The sequence below is a fragment of the Pseudopipra pipra genome, chromosome 1 (genome assembly GCF_036250125.1).
Source record: "Pseudopipra pipra isolate bDixPip1 chromosome 1, bDixPip1.hap1, whole genome shotgun sequence".
In the NCBI taxonomy this organism is placed as follows: domain Eukaryota; kingdom Metazoa; phylum Chordata; class Aves; order Passeriformes; family Pipridae; genus Pseudopipra; species Pseudopipra pipra.
In genome coordinates this window covers 14,239,601-14,263,811 of record NC_087549.1, presented here as the reverse complement: position 1 = coordinate 14,263,811, position 24,211 = coordinate 14,239,601, and the positions used below count along the sequence as shown (strand labels likewise).

Below are 24,211 nucleotides of genomic sequence, written 5' to 3'. Positions count from 1 at the left end.
CCACATCTACAGCCTTCCCCTCATCCACCAGGTGGGTCACCTGATCGTAAAAAGAGATCAGGTTGGTCAGACAGGACCTGCCCCTCCTAAACCCATGCTGGCTGGGTCTAATCCCTTGTCCATCCTGAAGGTGCTGTGTGATTGCACTCAGGATGATCTGTTCCATAACCCTGCCAGGCACCGAGGTCAGGCTGACAGGCCTATAGTTGCCAGGGTCCTGCTTGCAGCCTTTTTTGTGGATTGGGGTGACATTCGCCAACCTCCAATCATTTGGGACCTTCCCAGAGAGCCAGGACTGTTGGAAGATGATGGAGAGCGGTTTGGCAAGCTCTTCTGCCAGCTCTCTCATCACCCTGGGATGGATCCCGTCTGGTCCCATAGACTTGTTGGGATCCAGCTGGCTCAGTAAGTCGATAACTACATCCTCCTGGAATACAGGAGGGCTATTCAGGTCTCTGTCTCTGTCTATCTGCTCTAGAGGCCAGTTGTCCTGAGGGCCACCTGTCTTACTGCTAAAAACTGAGGCAAAGTAGGTGTTAAGTACCTCAGCCTTCTCCTCATCTTTGTTAACTATATTTCCCTCAAAGTCCAACAGAGAACTGAGGTTTTCCTTGCCTCTCCTTTTGCTATTAATGTATTTATAAAAGGACTTTTTGTTATCCCTAACTGAATTAGCCAAATTAACTTCAAATTCCACTTTTCTTTCCCTAATTTTTTTCCTGCATGACCTGGCTCTCTTCGTAAATTCTTCATAAGTAACCAGCCCTTTTTTCCACAGTCTGTAAACTTTCTTTTTATCCCTGATTTCTTTTAGAACCTCCCTATTTAACCAAGCCGGCCGTCTTCCCCTCCGGCTGGCCTTTCGGCACACTGGTATAGCCTGTTCCTGTGCGCTCAAATGCTCCTGCGCGCCTGCTTGAAGCATGTCCATCCCTCCTGGACCCCCCTGCCTTTAAGGGTTGTTTCCCAGGGTATGCCTTGAATTAGTTTTTTGAATAGGCCAAAATCTGCCCTCCGGAAGTCCAGAGAAGAGGTTTTAATGATGGCTCTCCTTACATCCCTGAGGATTGAAAATTCAATTATTTCGTGGTCACTATTTTCGTGGTCATCCTTTTGCAGCTTGCAGCACATACAATGTTGATCTTTAAAGTGCAGTCATTATTTTACCTGTCTCATGTAACAAAAGAGTTTAATTACTATCTCTATTCCACTCCCATTATACTCAGAACTTTTGTTTCCCATGCATGTAGGTCACAGATAGCAGAAATCTCGGAGGAAAGAAACATCAAAATTGAAACAGGGCTGAATCACCAGGCTCTTCATTCCTGGCAGGGCGGTTTTTCTCTGTTGGGACTGACAGCCAAACAGTGCTGCTTACCTGTGCACAGTACTGGGACTTGGCTACAGCAACCAGGAGTTTCAGCACAGGCTGAGATTGGGAAACCAGGGGAGTTACTGCGTGGATAACGGCAGTGAATGTGGAAAGAGGCTTCAGACCTGAAGTGAAGAGATACACACACGTGTTCAGTAAAGACAAAACTGCCCCAGTTAATACAGATTAAAGGACTCCAGAGATGGAAAAAACAATGTGCACTTAATGTAAACCTTGCCATGTTTTTTTAGGCCATGTTCCTTCATCTCAGATACTAGGATACCAGATGAGGAGATCACACTTCCTGTTAACTCCCACACCCTCTGAAATATCTGACTCCAAGACACTTACTGCCTTTTCTTACTCACTATTTCCAGAGATGTCCTGCAATATCTTTCTTCCATCCAGTTTGTCCCACAGATAATACTGACATCTAGTTTGTTCAGTCAAATGTCCTTCTTGACACAGGCTCTGTTTTACTGCCTGGCTCTGGATGCTCGGTGTTTTCTACAGACTATCTCCATAACTTCCAGAAGCTTGTTCAGTTTCCTCAGTTCCATTACAGTCTCTGACAGATTTTTGCTCTTTCTGGGTTGATTCCCCTCCACATACATCATCGATTACCTCCTGAGCTGATAATTCTGCTTGCCTTCCATTCTGATATTTTTGTCTCACTATGATTTCCTTTTCTGCCTGAAATAACAGATCCTACTGGTGTCTATCCTTCATTAATGCTCTCAACCTCATCTATATTCATCTGTGTGGGGTCACAGTCATTTTTCATCAAAATTATCACAGAAACCTTCTTCCCCCCTTTTTAACACAGTAACTGTGAATTTTTAGTAGGTGAGCAGTACAGATCCACAGAAGTGGGATGGCACAGGCTGAGCCAAAAGTAGCAGCAGTCTGGTAAGCAGGATCACTTCAGCCTTTCAGCCTGTAGGCACATTTGCCTGCAGAACTCATTGTTCAAGCTCTGCTCCAGGAAAAAGCCATGAACCTAAGCCCTATTCATTCCTTCTAGTGGGATCCATATGAAGACATATCATATGGAGAATAAATCCATACCAACTGTGCACTCCAATAACAAGTGTCATGGGTAAATTACCACTTTTCCAATTTGCCAAGCACGAATAAACAAAGAAAGGAAAAAGCTACTCCTCTTATGTCCCCTCAGGCCATGAATGCATCAGCAACTCAGGCATTCATTACCAGCAACTGAAAAGTATGAAGGGACATAGATTTTTTTAAAAAAAATCTTTGCAAGGGAGAGACATATGATGCATGTTGATGAGTCAGAGACATTCCAGTCTACAGTAGGCAGGGAAGAAAGACTGAGACAGGATAAACGAAAGGCACCATTAACTACAAACAAATGGCAAGTCACTTGGCACATGCTACTCAAAGACTAAATTTCAAATTTCCACTAGAAATTCCAAATGCTACTACATTATAGCAAGGATTCACTCACCAAGATTAGCATAGTAGTAAGGAAAGTCTCCCAGATATGAGGAATACTGTGGCAGTACAAATAACCCTCCAGGATGTTTGTTCCATATTAAGCTGTTACGTGATATGTGCTTAAATATTCTGTCCTGAATAATCTGGAAAACAAGAGAAGTAATAATTTTTAAATAGACTATCATAGTCACTAGTAGAAGCTTCAGGGACTCCAGCTGACTGGAATCATCACCCATTTTGCAAAAAGCTGAGGCACACAAATTACTAGACATTCCTCCTTGATCTCTCTTAAAAGAACTCAAAACCTGAACACTCTTGACACCACTTCAGCAGCTCAGGCTGTGTGCCATAGGTTTCAGAACATCTCATTAGTCTCTGTGGACGTGGGGACCACGCAATTTATAGCATTTTATATTTCAAGTCAAATATTTTGTCTATTAGAGTATCTTAGCAGTTGTAAGCCTGATTAGTTCATTGTCAGTTTTACTACCCAGAACTCACAGATGATAATTATTTGAAGATGGCATTACACAGCTAGGTATTATTTGGAGATAATGAGAGCATTCAAAACCACAAAGACTTGCAGCAAATCAGGCAGCACTAATTATAAGGTTTTGCTTAATTATAAAGGGATATTAGCATTCAGATACATTGCTGATTCCACGTCTCAGTTCTGCAATAGTTCCTTGTTGGATGAAGCAGAAAAAGATCTTTTGGCAACTACTGTCTGTCTCTGTAGAGGGCCACAAACATAGATTCCTAGGCTTTTAAGGTCAGAACAGATTGCTAGATCATCTACTTCATCATCTAGAATACCACAAGCCAAAAAAAAACAAAGTACAAGGCCATACAATTCATACAATTAATATGTATTTATGAAACTAATTACAGTTGCTTCACATCAGATGTCTGATTGCAAGAACCAGAGTGGTTCTTACACTGATGGGAATTTTTTTAAACTTTTTGCAAAGAGATAACAAGATTCAGTGGTGGGAAGCTATAACGGAACAAGTTCAGCCTCCACATGAGTGCAACTTTTTAAGTGCAGTAGGCTCTTGAGCCACATGTTCTTACAGATTTGCCTTCCCTCAGAGCATAAGAAGCTGCCAGGTCGGGACATGGGACACTGCAAAGGGCCAGGAGGTGGTGAAGAATGAATTTTCTCCCAGGCTGGCTAAGGAATGCCTTGCCTTCTTCTGCAGCTCGTCTTCCGTGATGTCCCAATGTTTCACTTAACTGGCAGTTTATGCAGTGCACAGGGCTCAAGTGCCAAGAACATGTTGGTCTCCTAACCTAACATGTCTGGCCTTAACATAGGCGTATCTAGGTGAAATTTCATGTGTCTGAAGCTGGAGTGAAGTGTAAGAAAACCAAAAGCAAGCAACCACAAACAGCAAAAAAGCAGCTGCTGGAGTCTAACCAAGCTCAAAACTCTGTAAGCTGCTGAGTTCAGGGACATTTGGTCAATACAGAACATGAATAAGTGTTGCCACAAGCAGTGGTTTTCCTGGAATTTTTGATTGCCATGACAAGAAAAGATTAAAACACCAGTTACATTGTGCTAGACAATCCACTGCTGGTGGTAATATACGTACTGCTAAACTGGGGCAGATGTTGAATGCATGCTTGTCTGAATTTTGCCTACAGCCAATTACCATAGCTAATATGCAGTAATTCACTCACATGAGTGAGTTAATTTAACTTTTTTCTTTTTTTTTTGAATAACAGACTTAGGACTGTAGTTTCATCACTGACAAGAATATTTCTGTTTGGTAAGTTAGGTATATCAGTTGTCAGATCTCCCACATGGCAGTGGGGAGAGGAAAAACCGCAGACAATGACTGCTGTTTGCCCATCTGCAAGTTATGCCACTAAACAAAGACAGAACCTAGAAAGTACATATTTTTGAGTGTTTACCACAAAGCCTAAACACTACAGCTCCTCCCTCCTGCTTTCTCAGAACTGGGGCACAGTCAGATCAGGAGAAGTCTGTGAATTTACATGGTCAGGAGGTTTTCACAGACGGTAGAGTTTTCCACTAGCTGGTAGCCAACAAGGCTGCAGGGGAAACACATGGCTCCTGTTCAGTGCCACCTCAGTGCGCCTGAAGCCAGCACAGCTCCAACGGGGAGCAGGGCCCCAGTGCCATGGAGCACACACAGCCTGCAGTGCATGTGAGGCACACAAACCTCACCAACGTGGTTCTGCTCCAGGCTCAGGAGCTGGCCTTGATGGTTCATCACAGTTAACAAACAGATTACTAATTTATCATTCTCCTGATCCATAAGAAACCTGTCTGTCAGGATAGAGAGGACAAAAGACAACTTGGCAGAAAGAGAAAAGTGTAAAAAAGGATAACATGGAGGACCAAGGAATTAAAATATAGAGTGTACAGTGTTGCACATGTTGCAGAGAAGACAGTAACTACATGGTTTCTCCAATGATGAGGCATGACAGGAAGTTTAATAAGTGAAGAAAGGGGTTAGGATCTCTGGCAAGATCTCCCTTTTCTTTTTGGAATGCATTAATAGTCCAATATTTTTGTCTCCCTCATCCTCACACTTCAAAAAGTTCACATATTGCCTTAATCATAGCTGCTTTTCAAAGTGTCCCAGCCAAGCATCCAATATTTCTTGTCTGTACTTTGTGCTGTCTCTTTCCACTCCTCTTCCTGAGCCGAGGGCTGAGCACACTGTGCAGGGATGCAGGGATGTTTTGGGTTTGCTTTTGGAGAAAGACCAGGCTGAAAAAGTGCAGACACCCTGGAGCATGGATGGTGTCTGCAGCAGCACAGCACTCTCACTCACCAGCCTGTAGTAGACACTCGTGAGCATCGTTTCCTATCCCACACCATGTCCAAGGCACTGGGCAGTTCCTCTGTGACTGCAATAGGGGGTTGCTGGCCAAACTATTCAAACCTCTTGTTTTGGACTATGAGCTCATTTGGCTCATTTGGCCTAAGCTCATTTGGCTTAGGCCACCAAATGTTGTGAGAAGATCAAGGACCTTAAAATGTGACTTAAGGTTTCCACAGGTATGCATGATAAAGGACTGTGATGTCCTTGCAGACATCGGAGTTGATGAAGATTTTTTCTGTGCTGATATCGTCAGACATGGACATACACTGGCACTGCAGTTAGCAGGCAAGTGATTATACTGATGATATCTAGAATCATCAGAGCACTCTGACACAACAGTGTCAGAGAGAAGATGGACCACATCTACCAGAAAAAAAATAATCCTGCTAGGAATTTACTTCCAGACATCAGATTTTAAGAAGACGATATACTGCTTGCAGGTTTCAGACACCAAAAATTGCTCTCAATTCTATTACTCCTTTCCTAGGGAAAGTTAACTCAGGACTTTACTTAGGCAAGTTGAAATGTGAAATTAATATCTGTTCATAAGAACAGAGCCCCTCTTAGCTGTCTCAAGAAATTGAGAGTCCCGAATTAAAAAACAATCAAAAAACATCTCAAACCAAAACTACACTTGCAAACAAATGAAAAAACCCAGAACATAACTTCAAGACCAGGCATACATTAATTGGTTTCATTAAACTAAACCTTTCAGGAAGCCTTTCAGGAAGTTTTTTGTCTTTTAGTTTTTGCACTATGAGCGGAAACTCCAGCTTGCTGGTTACCCATCTGCTTCAGCTTTACAGGTTTTGCTGCCCCTTGGAGTCATGCAGCCACATGGGCCAATGGGTTCCAAAGCGGCACTAAAGACACATCTGTGAGCACTGGAACTTGATTCAATGCACACCAAGGCTGTGGGGGCTGCAGGTTATGCCCCTTTGAGACCAGCCCCAGCACAGGCAGGGGAAGGGCAATGGGGAGAGCAGCGTGCCCCTGTCCTTTTAGCAATCCCTAACGATAACAGAGCACATGCAGGGAAGGTGCAGATGATGTGTGAGGGACCTGATGGTCCCTGGGAGCACTTTTGTAAGGGCTAATTAGACTGCAAGCTATGGCACATGGTCTTCGGCTTTGTGAGTCTGATCCTGGTATGGGCTGTGATAATTATCACCACCTCATCAGTGGCTTATTAGGAGTTTGAGGATGCAGAGCAGTTCCCAACAGGAAGCACAGATGAAGACATGCTCTTCTGAGGGTGAGGGAGTATTGTGAGGACAGTTATGCCAGGGGCTCTGCAAATGTTCCCTGGCTGCTTTTCTTCACTGGCACAGAAAAACCTAAGGGACTGTCTTGCAGCAGCTGGAGATAGATCAACCATGGGCAACCTGTACTGCAGACAGAAGCACTCATTTGCAGTTTTCAGGGGAAAGCAGGCACAGTGGGAAATGTGGAGCTTTACAACTGTGCATTACAACTGTGCATTACAACTGTGCACAAAGATGGATGGTATTGCAGAAGCATTAGCATAAGATGAGTGCATTTGCCCCTACAAAGTGAATCTTTTTCAGTGGTAGAAGTCTGTCAGAAATTTATGTGAAAAACTGGAAAACAATTAGAAAAGAAACCTGCATTTGAAATTGCAGCCTGGGCCCTACTTCTAAAGAGCCTTTCATCTTTCCTCTGCCTCTGAATTCAGAAAAGATTCTCTCCACATTTGAGATCATCTGTCTCCCCCTCTAATAGCAGTCTAATTATGATTATTTATTAATAATTTATAAGGATGATCAGGCCTTTCCTTTATCCTGCATGTGAAGATAAGACCCAGCATTTACAATCCCCTCTTTTTCCTTGAGCCAGACCAATAGCCCCATCACAAGGCATCAAAATGTTAAGGAATGGTCAAGGAGGAGCTCCATGGTAATATTTTTTCCAAAATGAATTCCAGAAGGGTTTCTTAAGAAATACATTCACTACCAATGACAAGGATAGTGATTCATAAGCCATAAAGCCTTGCTAAGTCAAGATCACACATGACAACTTTTCCATGTGTTGGGTAGCTCCCATTTTTCACTGTGTCAGTTTTCTAATGTGGATTCCGATAATGAAGAAAGTATTTCCTTAGGGGAGAAAACTCATCAAGATGCCGAGCTTTTTTCCCAGTGACCAACTACATGTCATGAAAACCAAGGTCTGACACCAGCTGAGGACAGAAGCAGCTGGACAGGTACAGAAATCTCACTGCTTAGCAAGGTCCCAGATAATTTTTACTCACCTCTAGTGTAGTCAATACAATCTTCTCAACTGAAGAAAAATAAGCCTCCCACAAGAACTGTGTCTGCTGTCTAAGTGCTAGGATTTTATCCTGATGGATAGACCTGATTGTAGAAGGAATCTGTAACACAAGATGCAATATAGTCAGAAGCTTTAGAAACAACACAATCTCATCAAATTAATATGCTGCTGACAAGTCCTCTCCTCTATTAGTGAGCTGCACAGCTTCAGCACTCCTGTCCAACAGAGATGTGTGTCGACAGTTAAAGCCTTGATGTAAAATGAATGAGACACAACCCTTTATAACCTCTGGCATTGAATATATGATTTTTCTTTTTAAATCTGCTTTCTTTTAGTTTTTGGCTGTTTTATGGTAAAAAGCTGCCCCCCCGCAGCGCTGTGGTGTGGCACAGTAAGGAGCTCCTCCATACACTCCTCATGCTTTTAATCCCACGAAGCTCTTTGTGGACTAGTATTTTAACAACCTAGTACCTGCAGGTCTTGAGAGTTCAACAATAATCCCCACATTCAAAGTATATTAAAGGGATCTGGAATTGCATTTACCACAGCATGGCAACGCTACGTGCCCTAAAGAAAACATAGCAACATCTTAAGTAAGACTCCACTTTTTGGGAGCCTGTGGATCAAACTGCATTTTACTAATTACCGAAGGTGGAAAGAATAACGTCTTCCACAACACCTGTTATTCACAGTGCTTATTTTTCCCCCCTTTCCATTAAATCCACATATTAGTTGTGGTATAAGTTGCCTTACAAATAAACCCCAAATTGTCTTTCTGCAGTGCTTTTCCTTTAAAAAATGTAACTGCTCACTAGATGAGAAGGCAAGGGCTTTATGTCTACATCCTTCCCTATCCCCACGTCCTTCTTCCACACTGGAGTGAAACTAATGTACATACATGCCATGCTTTAACTTAGGACTTTAACCAAGGCCTCCATACCCCACTTGGACAACACAAACTGACGTTACCAAGGGAATTTCACTGCAATTGGCTACTCACAGCAGCAAAAAGGCATAGAGGATATGTTGCTGATTTGTGTTCATTTTTTCTAGCAATGAAGAGTTGTGCTTTTACACCTACAATTTTTTTGATTTCTAAGTGGAATCATAGATTTGTTTAGGTTGGAAAAGACCTCTAAGATCATCGAGTCCAACCGTTAAAATAGACCATCTTTTTCTCAGACACTCATTTTTCATAAATTTTTTACCTGAGTCATTAGCTGTAAAAGCATATACCTGGGCTGTGTGTTGGTTCTTGTGTATCCCAGCTTATTCTGAAGTTTGCTGGCAACCCACCACATCCTATTCTTTCCCACACTTTGCTTATTCCTAAAATATTCTGAGATGTGGCAGTGATCACTATTTGCTTTCACGTGTTCTCGAATCAAATGATTTCACATGAAACCTTTTTCCTGAAGAAAATTTGATATTTTAAGAATTTGTATGTAAAAAATTTTCACAAGAATCAGCAAATTCTTTACTGCAGAGTTTGTAACCAGGTATGGACACTTTGTTCATGGCTCCATTGGGTGCAATGTTAGATGAAACATCTTTGCTCTCTCAGCCCTTCAACTATTAGACCACCATCTTAGAGACACTGCTAATGCAATACAGAATTTGAGCTTATGAGAGACTTAGCACTGCAGCAAGGTGGAGCAGAAGAAAAAGGTCAGATTGGTGAATATGCTACTTTACATTCCTTTGCTACCGACCCTTTAAGTAAAATATAGGTCTTTAGGTAAAATATTCCCTGCAAAACTAGTATGGAAGACAGAAGTTGGAAACATGTTTTTCTAAGTGATCACATCACTATTTGTGATGTGTCCCAATAAGTAGAGGGATAATGAACATTACCTGTACTGGCTGCATAGATGTGTATTAACCATACCCAGGAACATTATCAGCAGCGAAGACAAGATTAACGTCACTTCAGAGTGGCACTACAGCATTTTTTCAATAAACTTAAAATTTCATTGCAATATGTGCAACCTTGGGTCTGTGTGTGTATGTGTGTAAGCAACAAACAAAATCAATACTCATTCCCAACTATATCTTTTGAAAGGGAAGGCTGCTCAGACTGTGAAGGTTACTGCAAGAAGTTATGATTTTACACACCACACCATGTTTGTGAGTGCCAGCAAACACGGTGTCAAGGTTAAAAAAGGCCTTGGTGTGGGCTCTGTTACAACAGCTAGAAAGAAAAATCAGAGCTCCTATTTTAACTGCATTTGCCTATTAGTTTTAATCTACTTGTCCAGAAAGACAGGTGGACAAAATGATGTATTAATACTAATCTGGCATGATTACACTGGAATTATTAGAACCTTAATAAAAGGTCATTTCAGCAATGAGTAGGGGGGAGGGAAAAACCACCCTGCACAAATAAATGCAGAAAGGCTGGATTAAGCTCTCCCAGCGCTATGATGAGGAGAATATGCAAATAAAAACATCCGAGTTGCTCTCAAACAGGAAATGAAAAACTGTAACATAACAAAAACATTTCCCAGAGCAGACATTCAGGCCCTCTGCCAGCTCTTTAAAAACACTGTTAATAATGGTGCAGTAGTTGTTCAATATGGAAGCAGCTGTGAAGTGAACGAATGGCATGTTACCGGAAAGCGCGAAGATCAGAAAATTATTATTATTTAAAGAGAGACATAATTTTGCTCAGAAAAATGTGCTGTCCACAGAAGCAAAAATCAAATGGTCCTTTTATATTTGTAGCTTGTATCACATTAAATAGAATAAGCAACACTTTGCAAGGCTTGCAAGGCCAGTTCTTCACACATATTTACTTCCTGAGACAAGTTAAGAGGCATGAATTGAGATTTTCAAAGATACTTTGTTTTGGGGGTGCCACCTTTGAGGGCTTCTCTCTGTGGATGACACTAAACTCAATGATAAATAAAACTCTTAGTGGCTATTTAGTGGTTATTCAGTGGTTATTCCAGATCTTGTGGTACTCAGCTTCATGCTGGGCAATGGAGATTTATCAAATGCTACTTTGGGAAAAACAGTTTTTCAAGAACTTCTCCTAACATCAACTTCTCCACATACTTTACAGAATGTATATATATATATATATATATATATACACTATAAAACCCACTAAGGTAGCTGAAAAAAAAATAAACCTAGTGAATTTAAAACCAAAGTAGATGCTGAAGGGAGCAGGGAATGTGTAACTTCTCAGCCCACTTTTGTTCTATGATCTCAAGATTAATGATAAGTGACATGAACACTGCTTCAGAAAGCAATGTTCCACACATCAGAACAGGGACAGATGCAACTTCCCACCAAACTGTTGTGTGATAATTCCTGCCTGAGAAAATATCTGCTTTCCTGAGGATTCCCAGTGCTGTGGGACACCTGAGGATAAACTATTTCTGAAGGACTGGAGCAGAACCCGCCCTGAAACATTCTATCTTTCATCACAGCACCTGGGACCAGGACAGCTCTGCCTCAGACTGGCATCCGAGTGCTCCACACCAGAAGAGATTTCATGCTCTTTGCAAAAATAAAAGTTTAGGAGTGCATTTAAGAGTGTGGCCTGGTGTCTGCAATGACCTTCAGGTCAAAAAATGAATGATGTCATATTAAATGAGTTCACAGCCCGGTGTGACACAGACAATCCCTTCATGATAAAAATTCCTTTATAGTCCTGACCTTTTGGATTCATCTTCCCTGTCATTTAGATGGTGGCAGCAATAATCACCTGATCTGCTGAAGGCCGTGGTCTTTTCCTTACCTGTAATAACAATCTCTCATCGCCTATGATGGCAGCTTGGTTCCAATCAATCACTTCTGAGAACGGCAACTCCCATCCATTGCTGAGCATGACTGGCACACAGGCGGCCTGCAGGGACACAGAGCAGGGTGGTTACCTGACGTTTTCACCAACACCATGACCCCTGTTTTCTGCACAAGCTCAGGAGAGGCAACATGGCAAAGAACACCAGAAGCCAGAATCCACAGGAGGGTAGCCCAAGGGATTATGGTTTTCCATTTGTGCTTATTCATATGCACTGAAAGGTGGGCTTTGCATGGAGAGTGGAGTTTGCAATCTGGTGCTTACACTGCCAGACAAGGGCAGAACTGTTAAATGCTGTAGACATAACACTGGAGAATTTAATAAAAAATCATGACCCCCCCCTTGCTGCTTTGTGAACCATTCAGCAGGGAGCAACTCCCCTAATTTTTATATTATGTTGCTATGCAACTCTACAGAAAATACAGGTCATATTTAATTCTAGAGCACCTTTCCCAGAAGGGAGGAGTGAATTCCCTATCCTTTATGATATCAACCCTCCAAACAGAGGCAACTGCACAAACATAACTCATCTGTCATCACCTGCCTACAAAAATAAAAATTGCTTTATGTCTTAAAACAAACAAAAAGCATATACATTTAATATCTATTTCATACCAGCATGATCTGTCTAACCTATTTAATCTTCTAAGAGTTGTACAAGTTCCTCTGTACAGAGAGTTTGTAAATATTTAGTAAATAGGTCAGTATTTCCATAAACAAATGATCACTACTAGGTTCTGGTCAGCTCAATCACAAGGTAAGATCCAAACCAAAAATCTCCTGATGTGATGAAAGAAACTAGTACCAGAGGATTTGTATCAAGCCTGTGCTCTGGTTCAATTTCTTTTGGATCAAGCTAAGCTTAAGATCTCTGAGTTTGGTCCAGGCCTCTCCTCATCTCCCAAAAGACTGCCTTGGTAACATGTATCACACACAGCATCTTAGACTGGTCAAGTCTCCATTACAGGAGTGCTTATCCTATGTAAAGAACTGTGACCTTCTGTAAGGAAATTACATCAGTGCATGAAAAAAATCAACCAGAAAACACTTAGCAATGTGTTTTCATGTTTAAAACATTCCACTAATGTGGATCAGGCCTTTCAACATGCCCTGGATCCAGACAGAAATTGGGAATCCATAATAATTGGTGAATACTGCTGGTAGCCTGCTAGGAAAATCCTTGGTGTGTGCATTTTATCATTGAGCTGGAGCCTCCAAGTTCTGTACAGTCAGGTATGGTCCCTGTTTTCTCCTCCTGAGATGATGTATCTAACAGAAGCTGCATGACTTGGGGACTAGATGAGAGAAGAGCTGAGCAGTGCCCTTCTGAAAGATCTGAAGTGACATGTCATCCCATATAAGCCAGTCTCACTTCTTCCTCCAGAGACTGGAGAGGGAATAGCTCTTTGCAGGCTATAAATCTCCTCCTGAGTAGGAAAAAGAGGTAAGTGACAGTCCTGAACTTGGATCCCAAACCTGATAGTAGGTGCTGGCTTCAGTGGTTAAACCCAAGTGTCCAGAGCATCCATAGTACCCAAGAAACCTATCAAAGGCTGGAAGATATGATACAGGATCTACTGGAGACCTTCTGGAGAAGCAGCAGAAATCCAGAAGGTTTTCTGGAAGTTACCTTTCTGGGCTTCTAAAATGATATCATATACCTACACTTAGGTAGCTGAATCCTGATCTGCATTGCAGTAAACAGTACTATTAGAGAGTATGTCTGGGACATTTTGTGGTTAATGAAGAAAAGGGATGTGATGACAGCTTTACTGTCAGTGCTGGGATACTTCCCAAATGGCAGAAGAACTCCCAGAGGCAGGACCCTGTAAGGCATCTTCTTTAGTCAGATTTGCTGTCTCACTAAAACCAAGAAGTGCCTCAGCATCCCCTTCTCTCCACTTCAGCCCCCATGGCAATCCAGATGCCAGTCCTAGATGCAACCATGCTCTGTATGGTTGACTGAAGATCCAGGATCCCAGGCTGAGCTGAATCTTGCCAAAAAGAAAAGTCACACTACCTGCAGCTGGAGTAGGCCAGTGTCAGGCTTGATCACTGTGCTGCCAGGCACACTGCCACAGTGACTCCAGAACCCTTTGGCATTGCCTTCTGCTGGTGGCCCACAGCAAAAAAGGGAGACCACTAACCAAAATGTTTTTAAAAGTTGAAGGGGATTCATGTGCGCTCCCTGACATCAGCCTATATCCACCTTCGTGTAAAGCTTCCATCTGGATCTTTACCCCCTCCAGGCCACCTTCTGCATGTTCAGTAAGTACCATCTCAAAACTGGCAATGCATAAGCAGGTCTGTTTTGGCATAAGTGAAAACAAAAAGCTATTTTTGCTGCCCTGGGGCTTACTTGTAAAGGTCAGTGTCTCCCACGGGAAGTCTCACAGCTTGATAAAATACTGCTCGAAACCGGTCCAACCTCTCAGTCTCACCACATCCAGGGAAACCCTCTTCCCGGAGGTAACGCAATTCAACCTTCAGATGAGCTCAGTGCTCAGACCCTCCTGGGAAGAAGCTGCCAATTGCTGCAGAAGTATGAATAGAGGCTTTCGCAAAGTGGATTACTGTCCACCAGGGAAATGAAACACATTTCCCTCCTCCCCACCTTCTTGCTATTGCACAACGAATTGCAGCCAGTGTAGCCATTGCTTTAAACTGCAGCTCTTACCTGCAAGGCTTCCAGAAACCTGAAAGAGCCAAGCCTGCGGCCACGGGGAACCAGACAGAAAGTGGCATTGTGCAGCATTTCACGGTAATCATACCTAACAAGAACAGGGGAGAAAAGAGAAAATTCAATTAGTGGTGAGTCCTAGAGTAACTGGGCATGAAAATGCAAACAGCTGCTGAAACAGACACATCTGGATAAAATCATCCCCAACCAACACTGTTCACCACCAGGTTAACTAGCTCCATCCCTGCACGTGTGTCAGCCACCACCCTGGCTCCTTTTTATTCATCCTCAGGAGCAACCACCACGGGAGAGAGCTGGGGAGACTGGTAATGAAACTGATAAGCAAGGAAATAATTTTGCCTTTGCAATAATCAGCCATTTCTATATAAACAGTCTTGCGTGACTTCTAACAACAAACATTAAATGTTTTGATACCTAAAGCATTGTTGTGGCACTTCTGTGACCCTGATTTCTATTCAGATTTAGTCAAAGTCATGCAGAACTGTGTTCATGGCTGCACAAGAGGTTTGTACAAAGCAAAAAAATTTCAAACTATGCCAAAGAAATCTTCCCTTATCAAGCAGGCATTAAAAAGGCATGGGGGTTTACAATGACTCACTTGGTGGTTATTGTTAAGAGTGGTGAGAGGGATAAACTGCCAAAATTTGGCAATTAACCACATAGTTGCAATGACTCCTTCTCCTCTGAATGAAAGTGCTCATAGACACTTTTGGGTTTTTTTTTTTCAATTCCATCAATCACTGCAAAACCATTCACAAAAAACATACATCAAATCCTAACAGTTTCCAGGCTGTTATTAGCTAATTGTACTTCTGGCAAACCAACCCATGGAACTGTGAATGGCATCAACCTTGTCTGAGTCAAAAGGATCCAGACTGAACACCCTCTGTTCTCCAGAAGGTCCTGGACCCTGCAGATAGATGTTATTTTGACAGCAACTTGCAGCACTGAAATTTTCTAACACTAATAATGTAATTTTACCATGGCCTGCAGGCAGAGCAGTTTTTTATTACGTGTGTCTGTGTATGTATATACATACATACATACATGATTATATTCTATATACAAAGAAGTTGGGATCTCCATTTGTATTCTCACACAGGCCAGACAGATGGGACTAAGCCAATTTTCAATTATAAGCTCTGTCTTTAGGAAGAGATGTCTTGCAAAGGCCCATTTGCTTAAACAAGCGTGTATAGCTAATTTGCACAAGAAAAGGTCACTGTGAATGGATTAAGATTATCTCCACTGAGAGTAAAATAAAAACCCTCATTGCATTAATTAAAACTACAAAACAGACTTCAAAGTCCCTTTTTATTTTTTAAATTCTATCTCAACTTTGGTTAAAATACATATATACATATATACATATTCCACCTGAGTGGCAATTTCTTTTTCTCTGTGTGGGATAGAGATTAGCAGCCATGTCCCAGCTCACCAGTCAGCACTGACACAGTACACAGGTGAAAAATCTTAGGAAACTGGAATACCAAAAAAAAAAAAAAAAAAAAAAAGTTGCCATTTTTAAGCATTCCTTTTTCAGATATCGAGAGGTCTGAGGCTCATTGCTTTTGCTGTATATTGTATGACAGAAAATGTTAATAAATACCAAAAATAGAGTACCCCGTAAGGCTAGAATACACCAGTCAGAAGTTCCCCATCATTAGCTTGCTAAAAATGTAAAATCCTATTAATATCCCAGAAGGCAATATTATCCACAAAATATTGATGGTAAAACCAGAATACAAAGAAATGCAAAGAGCAAGGCCACTGCGAGTCCTCCATATCCCAGGGACATCCTATATTGGGCACCTTTTCTTTCATATCTAACTTGCTGATATTAGGATAGTTATACAAAAGGAAAAAAAAGGAAAAGGATTTTGTTGACCGTTTTCCACCTGGAAACCAGTTAGCATCTTGCTCCCATTTGTGCCTTTTAAAACTTAAGATGTGATTTATTGCTGAGCTGTGTAATAGCACAGTTCATGGTCATCAAGCAATTTATCTACATCATACGAACACAGAAAGCCTCATCCTAATCTTGATATATCGGCACAAAATTTCCCAAAAATTTACTCACTTCGGGGAGAACCCACAAATACAAAAGGAGCACATCCAGACTAAAGCAATATCCATCAAGAACTGCTGCAGTGAATGAACCACACCAGAGATTCTTCTATTGAAAAAATTTCCCTGCAATTTCAACCAAAATGCCTTAAGGTGACTCAACAGGATCTTTGAGTGCAGTGATAAGGGATCAATTTTCAGTTTAATCCCCTCAAAGACGACTCCAAGATCAAGCATCTATTTGAAATCCATGAACACACGGAGCTACTTTTACTCCTACTAGTTCATGGGTAGTGTGCAAAGCAACGAGGGCACCCTGCCTTAGGTGGAAGACAGAAGACTGACCAGTATGTTTACATATTAATTTGGAAACACCTTTTACACAACACATGCAGCCAGCCACAAATACAAAACCATCTCTGTCAAGTTGCAAGCACTTGACAGAGTGTAATTTGAAGCGTTGCTTCTGGAGGAAATAATTTACATGTACCAAACAGCATCTCAGAGTAGAGCTTGCAGCAGAGAGCGTTTCATATTTTTCTCAGACTGCCAGGCAGCATTTGGAGGAGACCTTGGCCACAAAAATGTCACCAGGTAAATGAAACTCCAGCCCACTGGCCATGGCGGGGACAGAAGGTGTCAAGGCAACTTTCAGTTTCAGACTTCTCGTTTGGCTCAGTAGGAATCACACACACAACAGGAGGTTTGAGTTTTGCCAGGCTTTTGTCAGGAAGATAAAATTGTATGATTGGCAATTTTTTCCACATAGAAAGCAAACGGCATATACCTAGAATCATCTCTGCACTTCCCTTAACTCTGACTTCAAATACTTTCAATGAAGTCAGTGAGATAATCTCTATGATTAAAGGTAGATATCGGAGTTAAATCTTTGCTGGACTTGAAATTTCTCCTTCACTTGACCAGGAGAGAAATCAGAGATGGCACGGACTTCCAGGAACACCCTCTCATCTAGAGTACTGACGTTGTACTTTAAGCACTGACCTGGCATCTACCGCAAATACCAATATCACAGTGGCAACAGGCTTGATTTCCCCACCATCTCCACTGACTAACCTCAACAAGACCTCAGGGAGGCAATGAAGTATTATACCCCACTCGCAACTGGTGAAGGGGCCTTAAGCTATAGAGAAAATAGTCAAGTGTTTAGAAGAGGTTGTTGCAGAGCCTCCTCTTATTCTTCTCCCCTGGTAATGGGGGTTAGATCTGTTTTCAGAACTACTTATTTCCATTAGCTGGTAATATCTGAAGATAGGAGGGACATTTGTTACAGTCTTCCAGCTTGCATTGCTGTGGTGTGGGGACAGCTCTGCATTACCTGCCTATCCAGACACTCTGGTTTTACTCAGTTATGGAGCTTTTTCAGGGTGAGGAATCAGAAAAAAGGCCAGCACCACAGAGCACTGCATAGGCAGCCAGCCAGACACCTTCCTTTCTTGTGCTGCTTCAGTACTTTGGGCACTTTCCTTTCCTTTTGGCAGCTAATCTTCCCAAGCATTTAGTGTAGAAAAGCTTTGAGAGGAGCTTTTGAGAGGAGTTCTCTGCTTTGCTCAGAGGGTATTTATTTCCAGAAAGCTCCAGGTTTCCACATTAGAAAACTGTGGGGAGTGGGGGCACATGCTTATTGCTCATATATTCCTGATTCCTTCATTCTGCACGCTTGCACAGAGGTAACATTTTACTGCCAATTTTAGGGTTGGTTTGGCCTGGGTCTCAGCTGCAGCATTCAAACATGTTAAAATCCAAAATGCATACGCCTTCAAAATGACAGTTGGGTCTTCAAAACTAAAATAGCTACAGATTTAACCCAAAGCTGGCATCCCTCTGCAAGTATCAGCATCATGCTTTATTAACTTTCAGGCTTCCTTTTGTAATGATTAAGTGTACCTTGTTCACAGCTAATACTTTTATAGGTAGGATAAAAGAATAGCTCTATTTGTAATCAATTCTAATCTATTCACAACTTAATTGAATTATCCCCTCCCTCTTACCACCCATAGTTGAGAAAACATGTTTAGCCCCATCTATCACACAGGTGTAAACACTGCAATGCCGTGTGGGAAATTATCTGAAGGAGAAACTCTGCTCAGCCAAATGCTCTTACCACTTTAACTTCTTGATCCAACACATAGCTTCTGTCTTTCCCCATCCCCCTTCTTTTTTTTTTTTCCCTTTCTGATGTGCCGACCTTGTCAATCAGCACATGGATTAGAGGGCTGCTTGGGATTCCTGGTTCTCCATTATCCCAAGCAGCCCGGGCAGGCTGCAGAGGCTCTGCAGTGACTAATCAGCCATGCCATACATTCCTTCTTACAGCTTAAGCATTTCCCCATGTCTCTACACTTTAGAGATTATAAACTAGCCTGGGAAACATTTTCATTACCAATTTTAATATAAACTATTTTTTTTGAAAGCCACATCGTCATCACTGTTGATTGAAAAGAGGTCTAAAGAGATGTTGGCTGTTTAGACCAGCAGATATGTCCAGATGCAATGATTATGATACTTTATCCAGCTCTATGCCACTCGTCACGTAGGGTCCATCTATTCTTATCTAATCCTCTGAACACAGATATGGGATACCATCACCATTCCCTTTTCATAGATAGAAAACTTGAGATACAGATGACTGGTGGCTTTTCCAGCAGCTAAGCAGGCCTTGGGAATCCTAAGCATCCTAACCTGTCTCCTTCCTCTCTGGTGATGCAGCATTCACTGAAAACTAGGTGCATATTATGGCTATCAAAATTCATATGGAAATACAGGAGCAGAACCCAAGCCAAATACAACAGGTTTAACCTAAATCAAATGCAATGGGTTTAACTCAGCAGTACGTATTTTGACACACATAATGCCACACATAATCCATCTTTTGGAAGATGCTGAACCTCCTCTTTGGCAGGGATTATCAGCACATACCGCTGTAGATGTCAGATGTGACAAGAGCCGTTTTTTAATTTCCTGAGCCAAAAAATTGCAATGGCACTTAACCAACTATGTCTAGGGCTTCCTCCCTTAATCTGTAACACACACTGCATCTTCCAGAAGTCTCTGCATCAGTTCAAGTGCCACAACAAAGACAGATATTAAACACCTATAACCTGAGGGTAAACGGTGGAGTGTTTCCCAGTTTTCCAGTATATTCGGTTTCAGCCATTAACCAACTGGCCATTTTTCCATGTGTGAATGCTTAATGCAGATGGCTCTGAACTACTGGCTGGAGAGCCTGAGAAGAAACCCACTCAGTCACATGGAGTGTCTCGTTGCTTGGTTTCCATTAAGGTATGTTGGGTTTTAAATAAACTGTCAAGTAAAACTTGGCACTGAAAACAACAAGTGAGTAACTGCCTTTGTAGAAGAGCTGACAGCTCAGCTGTGTGTCAGATAGATAGCTGCCCAAGACTGAGCTCGGAAGGCTAACGCATCCTACTTGGAAGGGTGCCATCACTGGAACTGCTTGCTTTTGGATTTACGGCTGCACAAGGCTTTGGGGTGATCTTAATGCCGGTTAACTGGCTACTGGCTGCCAGTTCATCTCCCGCTCTGCAAGCACTGGTTCTGGAATTAGAAAGTTTGGAGGTGCAAAAACATAATTGGAAAACTTTTTTTTCCCTGTTTAAAGGGCTAATTGATTTCACAGGTGTTTAATTATCATTTGCTGTGAGATAATACCTTGTAGTGCCATAAAAAATGGATTTAATTTTCGAGTGCTTGCAAAACCATTGCCAAAGCCAAGTTAGAGCGAAAGCTAGATAATTATTCTATAAATCAAACACACTGCCTCCTTTCTTTGAAATTTTTAATACTTGGCTATAATGATATCTGACGACCTTGAAACTAACATAAAAAGGATTTTCTTGCCAAGTGCTGAAAGGCAGCCATTGGAGTATTTCTTTCAGCCTAGCTCATTACCACAGCCGCTGCCACCACGCTGCCCTGCCTGCAGGACTCCAAGGGATGCTACAGTCTAAGTGCAGCGGCAGCGTGTGCGAACAGCGACTTCGGAACACAGGTAACAGCCGAGTATGGCCATGAGCCCAACCTGAAAATTCTGCACAATTCTACTAGGAAATTAAATGCAATGGAAATTAAACTCTGCAAACATGCAGCAATTAACAACAAAGTGCGACTGTTTTCTCCCTTCCATGCCAGCATCTTCCTTTAGTTCGGAAGGTTGGATTAGTAAAGAAAAACAGGGAAGTAGACTTTTCATCTTAATGGACTACTAAAGGAACTTTATTTTAAAGTTAAGATGGACAGTAAACGTTAAAACTGAAGTCATCTTTAAAGTCTTCAGTGGCATCACCATTGGATTCAGTTCACTTCAATATTATGAACAGAAATATTTGGATACACAAGCCATTAAAGTCAATGTGCATTCTAACCAATAAAAATGCTCTAAAGATTTTTGTCTAAATATTTACACATAACGTCCTGTAAATCTATATGGTGCATGCAAAGCATGCACAACATTTGGCTTGCCAAATACTATCCAACTGGCTCTCAGTGTGGGGGCTACACCACCTAGAACAAGTAGTCTGACACAGTAGCAAACCTGGTTTCACCGGCATAATTTGATATTTAAAGATAACTGCTTATTTACCAAGTGTGGTAGAGGGGGTTTGTAAGTGGCATGTTAGAGGCAAACATTGCTGAGGTGCCTCTCTAGGCAGTGTTACGCCCCAGTTACCAGCAACCTGCTAATGGCACCGTGCAGCGCTTCTTTTAAAACCAAACACTGGCTCCTAGGCTTTGAAGTCCTCTAAGAGCGCCTGTTTCACTGCAGCACCTCGCTGTGCTGGCAGCAAGAAAACTCACATCATGGCTGCACAAGAGAAGTCCGTAGAAAAACATATGCACTGCTCGTTTGTACCTTGTGAGGAATGTAAATGCAGCACCACATATAGTGAATTCAATACCCTCCGGGTCAGCGGGAAAGCAGTGAAGATGATGATGCTCGCACGCACAAATGCATGCACAGGAACACACCCACACAGCCACATGGTAAGATTTTACCTGGACCCGCTTCCCCTGACACACCCTCTGAAGTGACAAAAACATGTATGAATCCTCTTTGTCTGAAATGTGCCCATCTGGCACTTATTGACCATCAAGCTGCTGGACCCTTACAAGGTAAAGATAAGGCCAACCTGTTAAGATGATCCAGTGGCTCAGGCAGGCTCTTTCTAACAGGATTCTTCTAAAAATAAATTATACCAGCACTTTGCATCATTATGGTGCCTCTACCTTGCCATTTTCTGGAGATCACAAACTCCTTTTTGAATATTTTAATATAAAGAACCTCAGCCTGCTGGCAGGAGAACAAAGCAGCACCTCCATTTCACTGATGAGGAAACTGCCATGCAACCTAAACTTGGGCTTTATCTACTCAGCTTTGTTCCTCAGTATTCTGCATAGAAAAATGCAGGAGTAAGTAAAAAATAGTATCTAACTCTTGACAGTCCGCTTTGGTATTTCAACAGGGAACTAATATTCTGGGCTGCATCAAAAGAAGTGTGACCAGCAGGTTAAGGGAGGTGATTCTCCCCCTCTACTCTGCTTTGGTGAGACTGCATCTGGAGTACTGTGTCCACCTCTGTGGTCCCCAACACAAGAAAGACATGGACCTGTTGTAGCAGGTCCAGAGAAGGCCACGGAGACGATCAGCTGGAGCACCTCTCCTATGAAGAAAGGCTGAGCGAGTTGGGATTCAGCCTGAAGAGCAGATGGCTCTGGGGAGTCCTTACTGTGGCCTTTCAACATATAAAGGGGGCTTATATGAAAGATGGAAAGAGACTTTTTACCACATCCTGTAGTGACAGGACAAGAGTAATACTTTTAAATTTAAAGTGAATAGATTTTCATTGGACCAAGGAAGATTTTTTTCTACTGTGAGGGTGGTGAGGCACTAGAACAGGTTGTCCAGAGATGCTGTGGATGCCCCAGTTCTGGAAGTGTTCAAGGTCAGGCTGGATGAGGCTCTGAGCAACCTGATCTAGTGGAAGATGTCCCTGCCCATCACAGGGGGGTTGGACTATATGATCTTTAAAGATCCCCTCCAACCCAAATCTTTCTGTAATTCTATGATTTGGGGCTATTATATTCTGTCCTTCACAGAGTGACTTTGTTTGGACTTTAGCCGCCTTCTAGCAGTGAAGCAGTGTCAAATGCTAGCCCTAAATAGCCCCATCTGATCCCATTAACCAAAGTCACATGCTGTGACAGTCCAGCAGTGAGCAACTTTGGGGTAATTTCCCACTGCAAAGACAATTTTCTTATCGATTCATTCTCTAACTTAGAAAAATAAAAAAACAACCCACTACTAGAATTTCAGTTATTAAAGCATCAGTTTGGATTAAAGACCCAAACAAAGAAAAATCTATACTGCATTTTCTGAACAAAGAAACAAATTTTAGTTCATCTGCCACCCACTCTAATTTTGAGATTACAGGACATACCTGAAAGCCTCAGCATGCAGAGAAATAAAAGACTTATTGTGAGATCTCTCACCTGTCAACACACCTGTTGGCTCTGAAGCTGATGATTCCCTCCTGCCTGTCAAAAAAAATAAAGGCCTCCAAATCTTTCTTAATTATTTTTAAATAGCTCTTTACTGAAAACTCGAGGTTAAAAAATGCTTAAAAGGATCAGTTTTCCAGAGTATCATGCTTCAGTATCTACGGTTACTGAATGTTTTAACTAACACAGAAAGAGAAAAGGTTGATTACAAACCCTGGATGGTAAAATATGAATAAAATCAGTGCTCTGCACCCATTTTTGCCACAGTCCAATAACTGGATCCTGCAGAGTCCAGAGGACTCCAGCATAAACAACACCATCCTCTCCATTAAGCTGCCTGTAGGACTGGGGCTTCAGCAGAATAGTAGAGAAAGTACAACCCCCCGAAGATCAAATTAGAAGGGGTTATTGTTTCTATTCTTGCTTTGAATGTCTGGCTGAGCTCTTTACCAAACGATTTAGAATAGTCCTTACGAAGCTTATCATTTTCTATTCAGCTCCACAGATTTTCCCATTACGGCTATCGAGCTCCTAAGTGGCTTGTTGGCATCTTTAAAAGTTATAGTCCTCCAGACGCAACATCTAAAAATGGAAAGCAAAGATGATGTGCAGTACTGGCTCTAATTATGCAGGAGTTCATTTCTATGAATGACTGGATTTGTTTCCAAAAAAACAAAGAGGGACTTTGCACAGGAACTGCTGGCAGAGCCCCATGTTGTCTAGGCACACTGACCCAAAATGTGACCACGCTTGGAGGAAAAATTAGTTCAGCAAATCCACGGAACAACTTTGAGTGAAATAGAGAAGTGATTTATTTATTCACACGAGGTCAGCTGCAGCTAGTGCCCAGGAGTGGTAACACCACAACACATCTAGACACTTCAATATTCTGGTAAGATTGTCAGTTCTTATATTTGCCTTCATCTCAGGATCTCCAAGTATATTCTCTCTCCTTTCTATAAATGAGACAAAGCTACCCCAAAAATAGGATTAGGATACAAAGTGGGGAGAGGGAAACAACCCTTGTTCTGTGTATTTTGATTTTATTGCACTGAAGTTCAGGGTGAAATCCCAGCACTGTTTACAGTCCAGGGTGGTTTCCACTGACTGAC

At 42.0% G+C, this 24,211-nt stretch overlaps 1 protein-coding gene across 1 annotated transcript in view; it reads right to left on the bottom strand.

Moving 5' to 3' along the window:
• Positions 1-24,211, bottom strand: part of EXT1 (exostosin glycosyltransferase 1) — a 182,875-nt gene that overhangs the window by 17,804 nt on the left and 140,860 nt on the right. The window contains exons 2-6 of the mRNA XM_064646259.1: positions 14,472-14,565; positions 11,732-11,839; positions 7,964-8,083; positions 2,844-2,976; positions 1,379-1,497 (exon numbers count right to left, since the gene is read on the bottom strand). Of these exons, the coding sequence (XP_064502329.1) occupies positions 1,379-1,497; positions 2,844-2,976; positions 7,964-8,083; positions 11,732-11,839; positions 14,472-14,565 (574 nt within the window). The remainder of the gene's footprint in view (positions 1-1,378; positions 1,498-2,843; positions 2,977-7,963; positions 8,084-11,731; positions 11,840-14,471; positions 14,566-24,211) is intronic.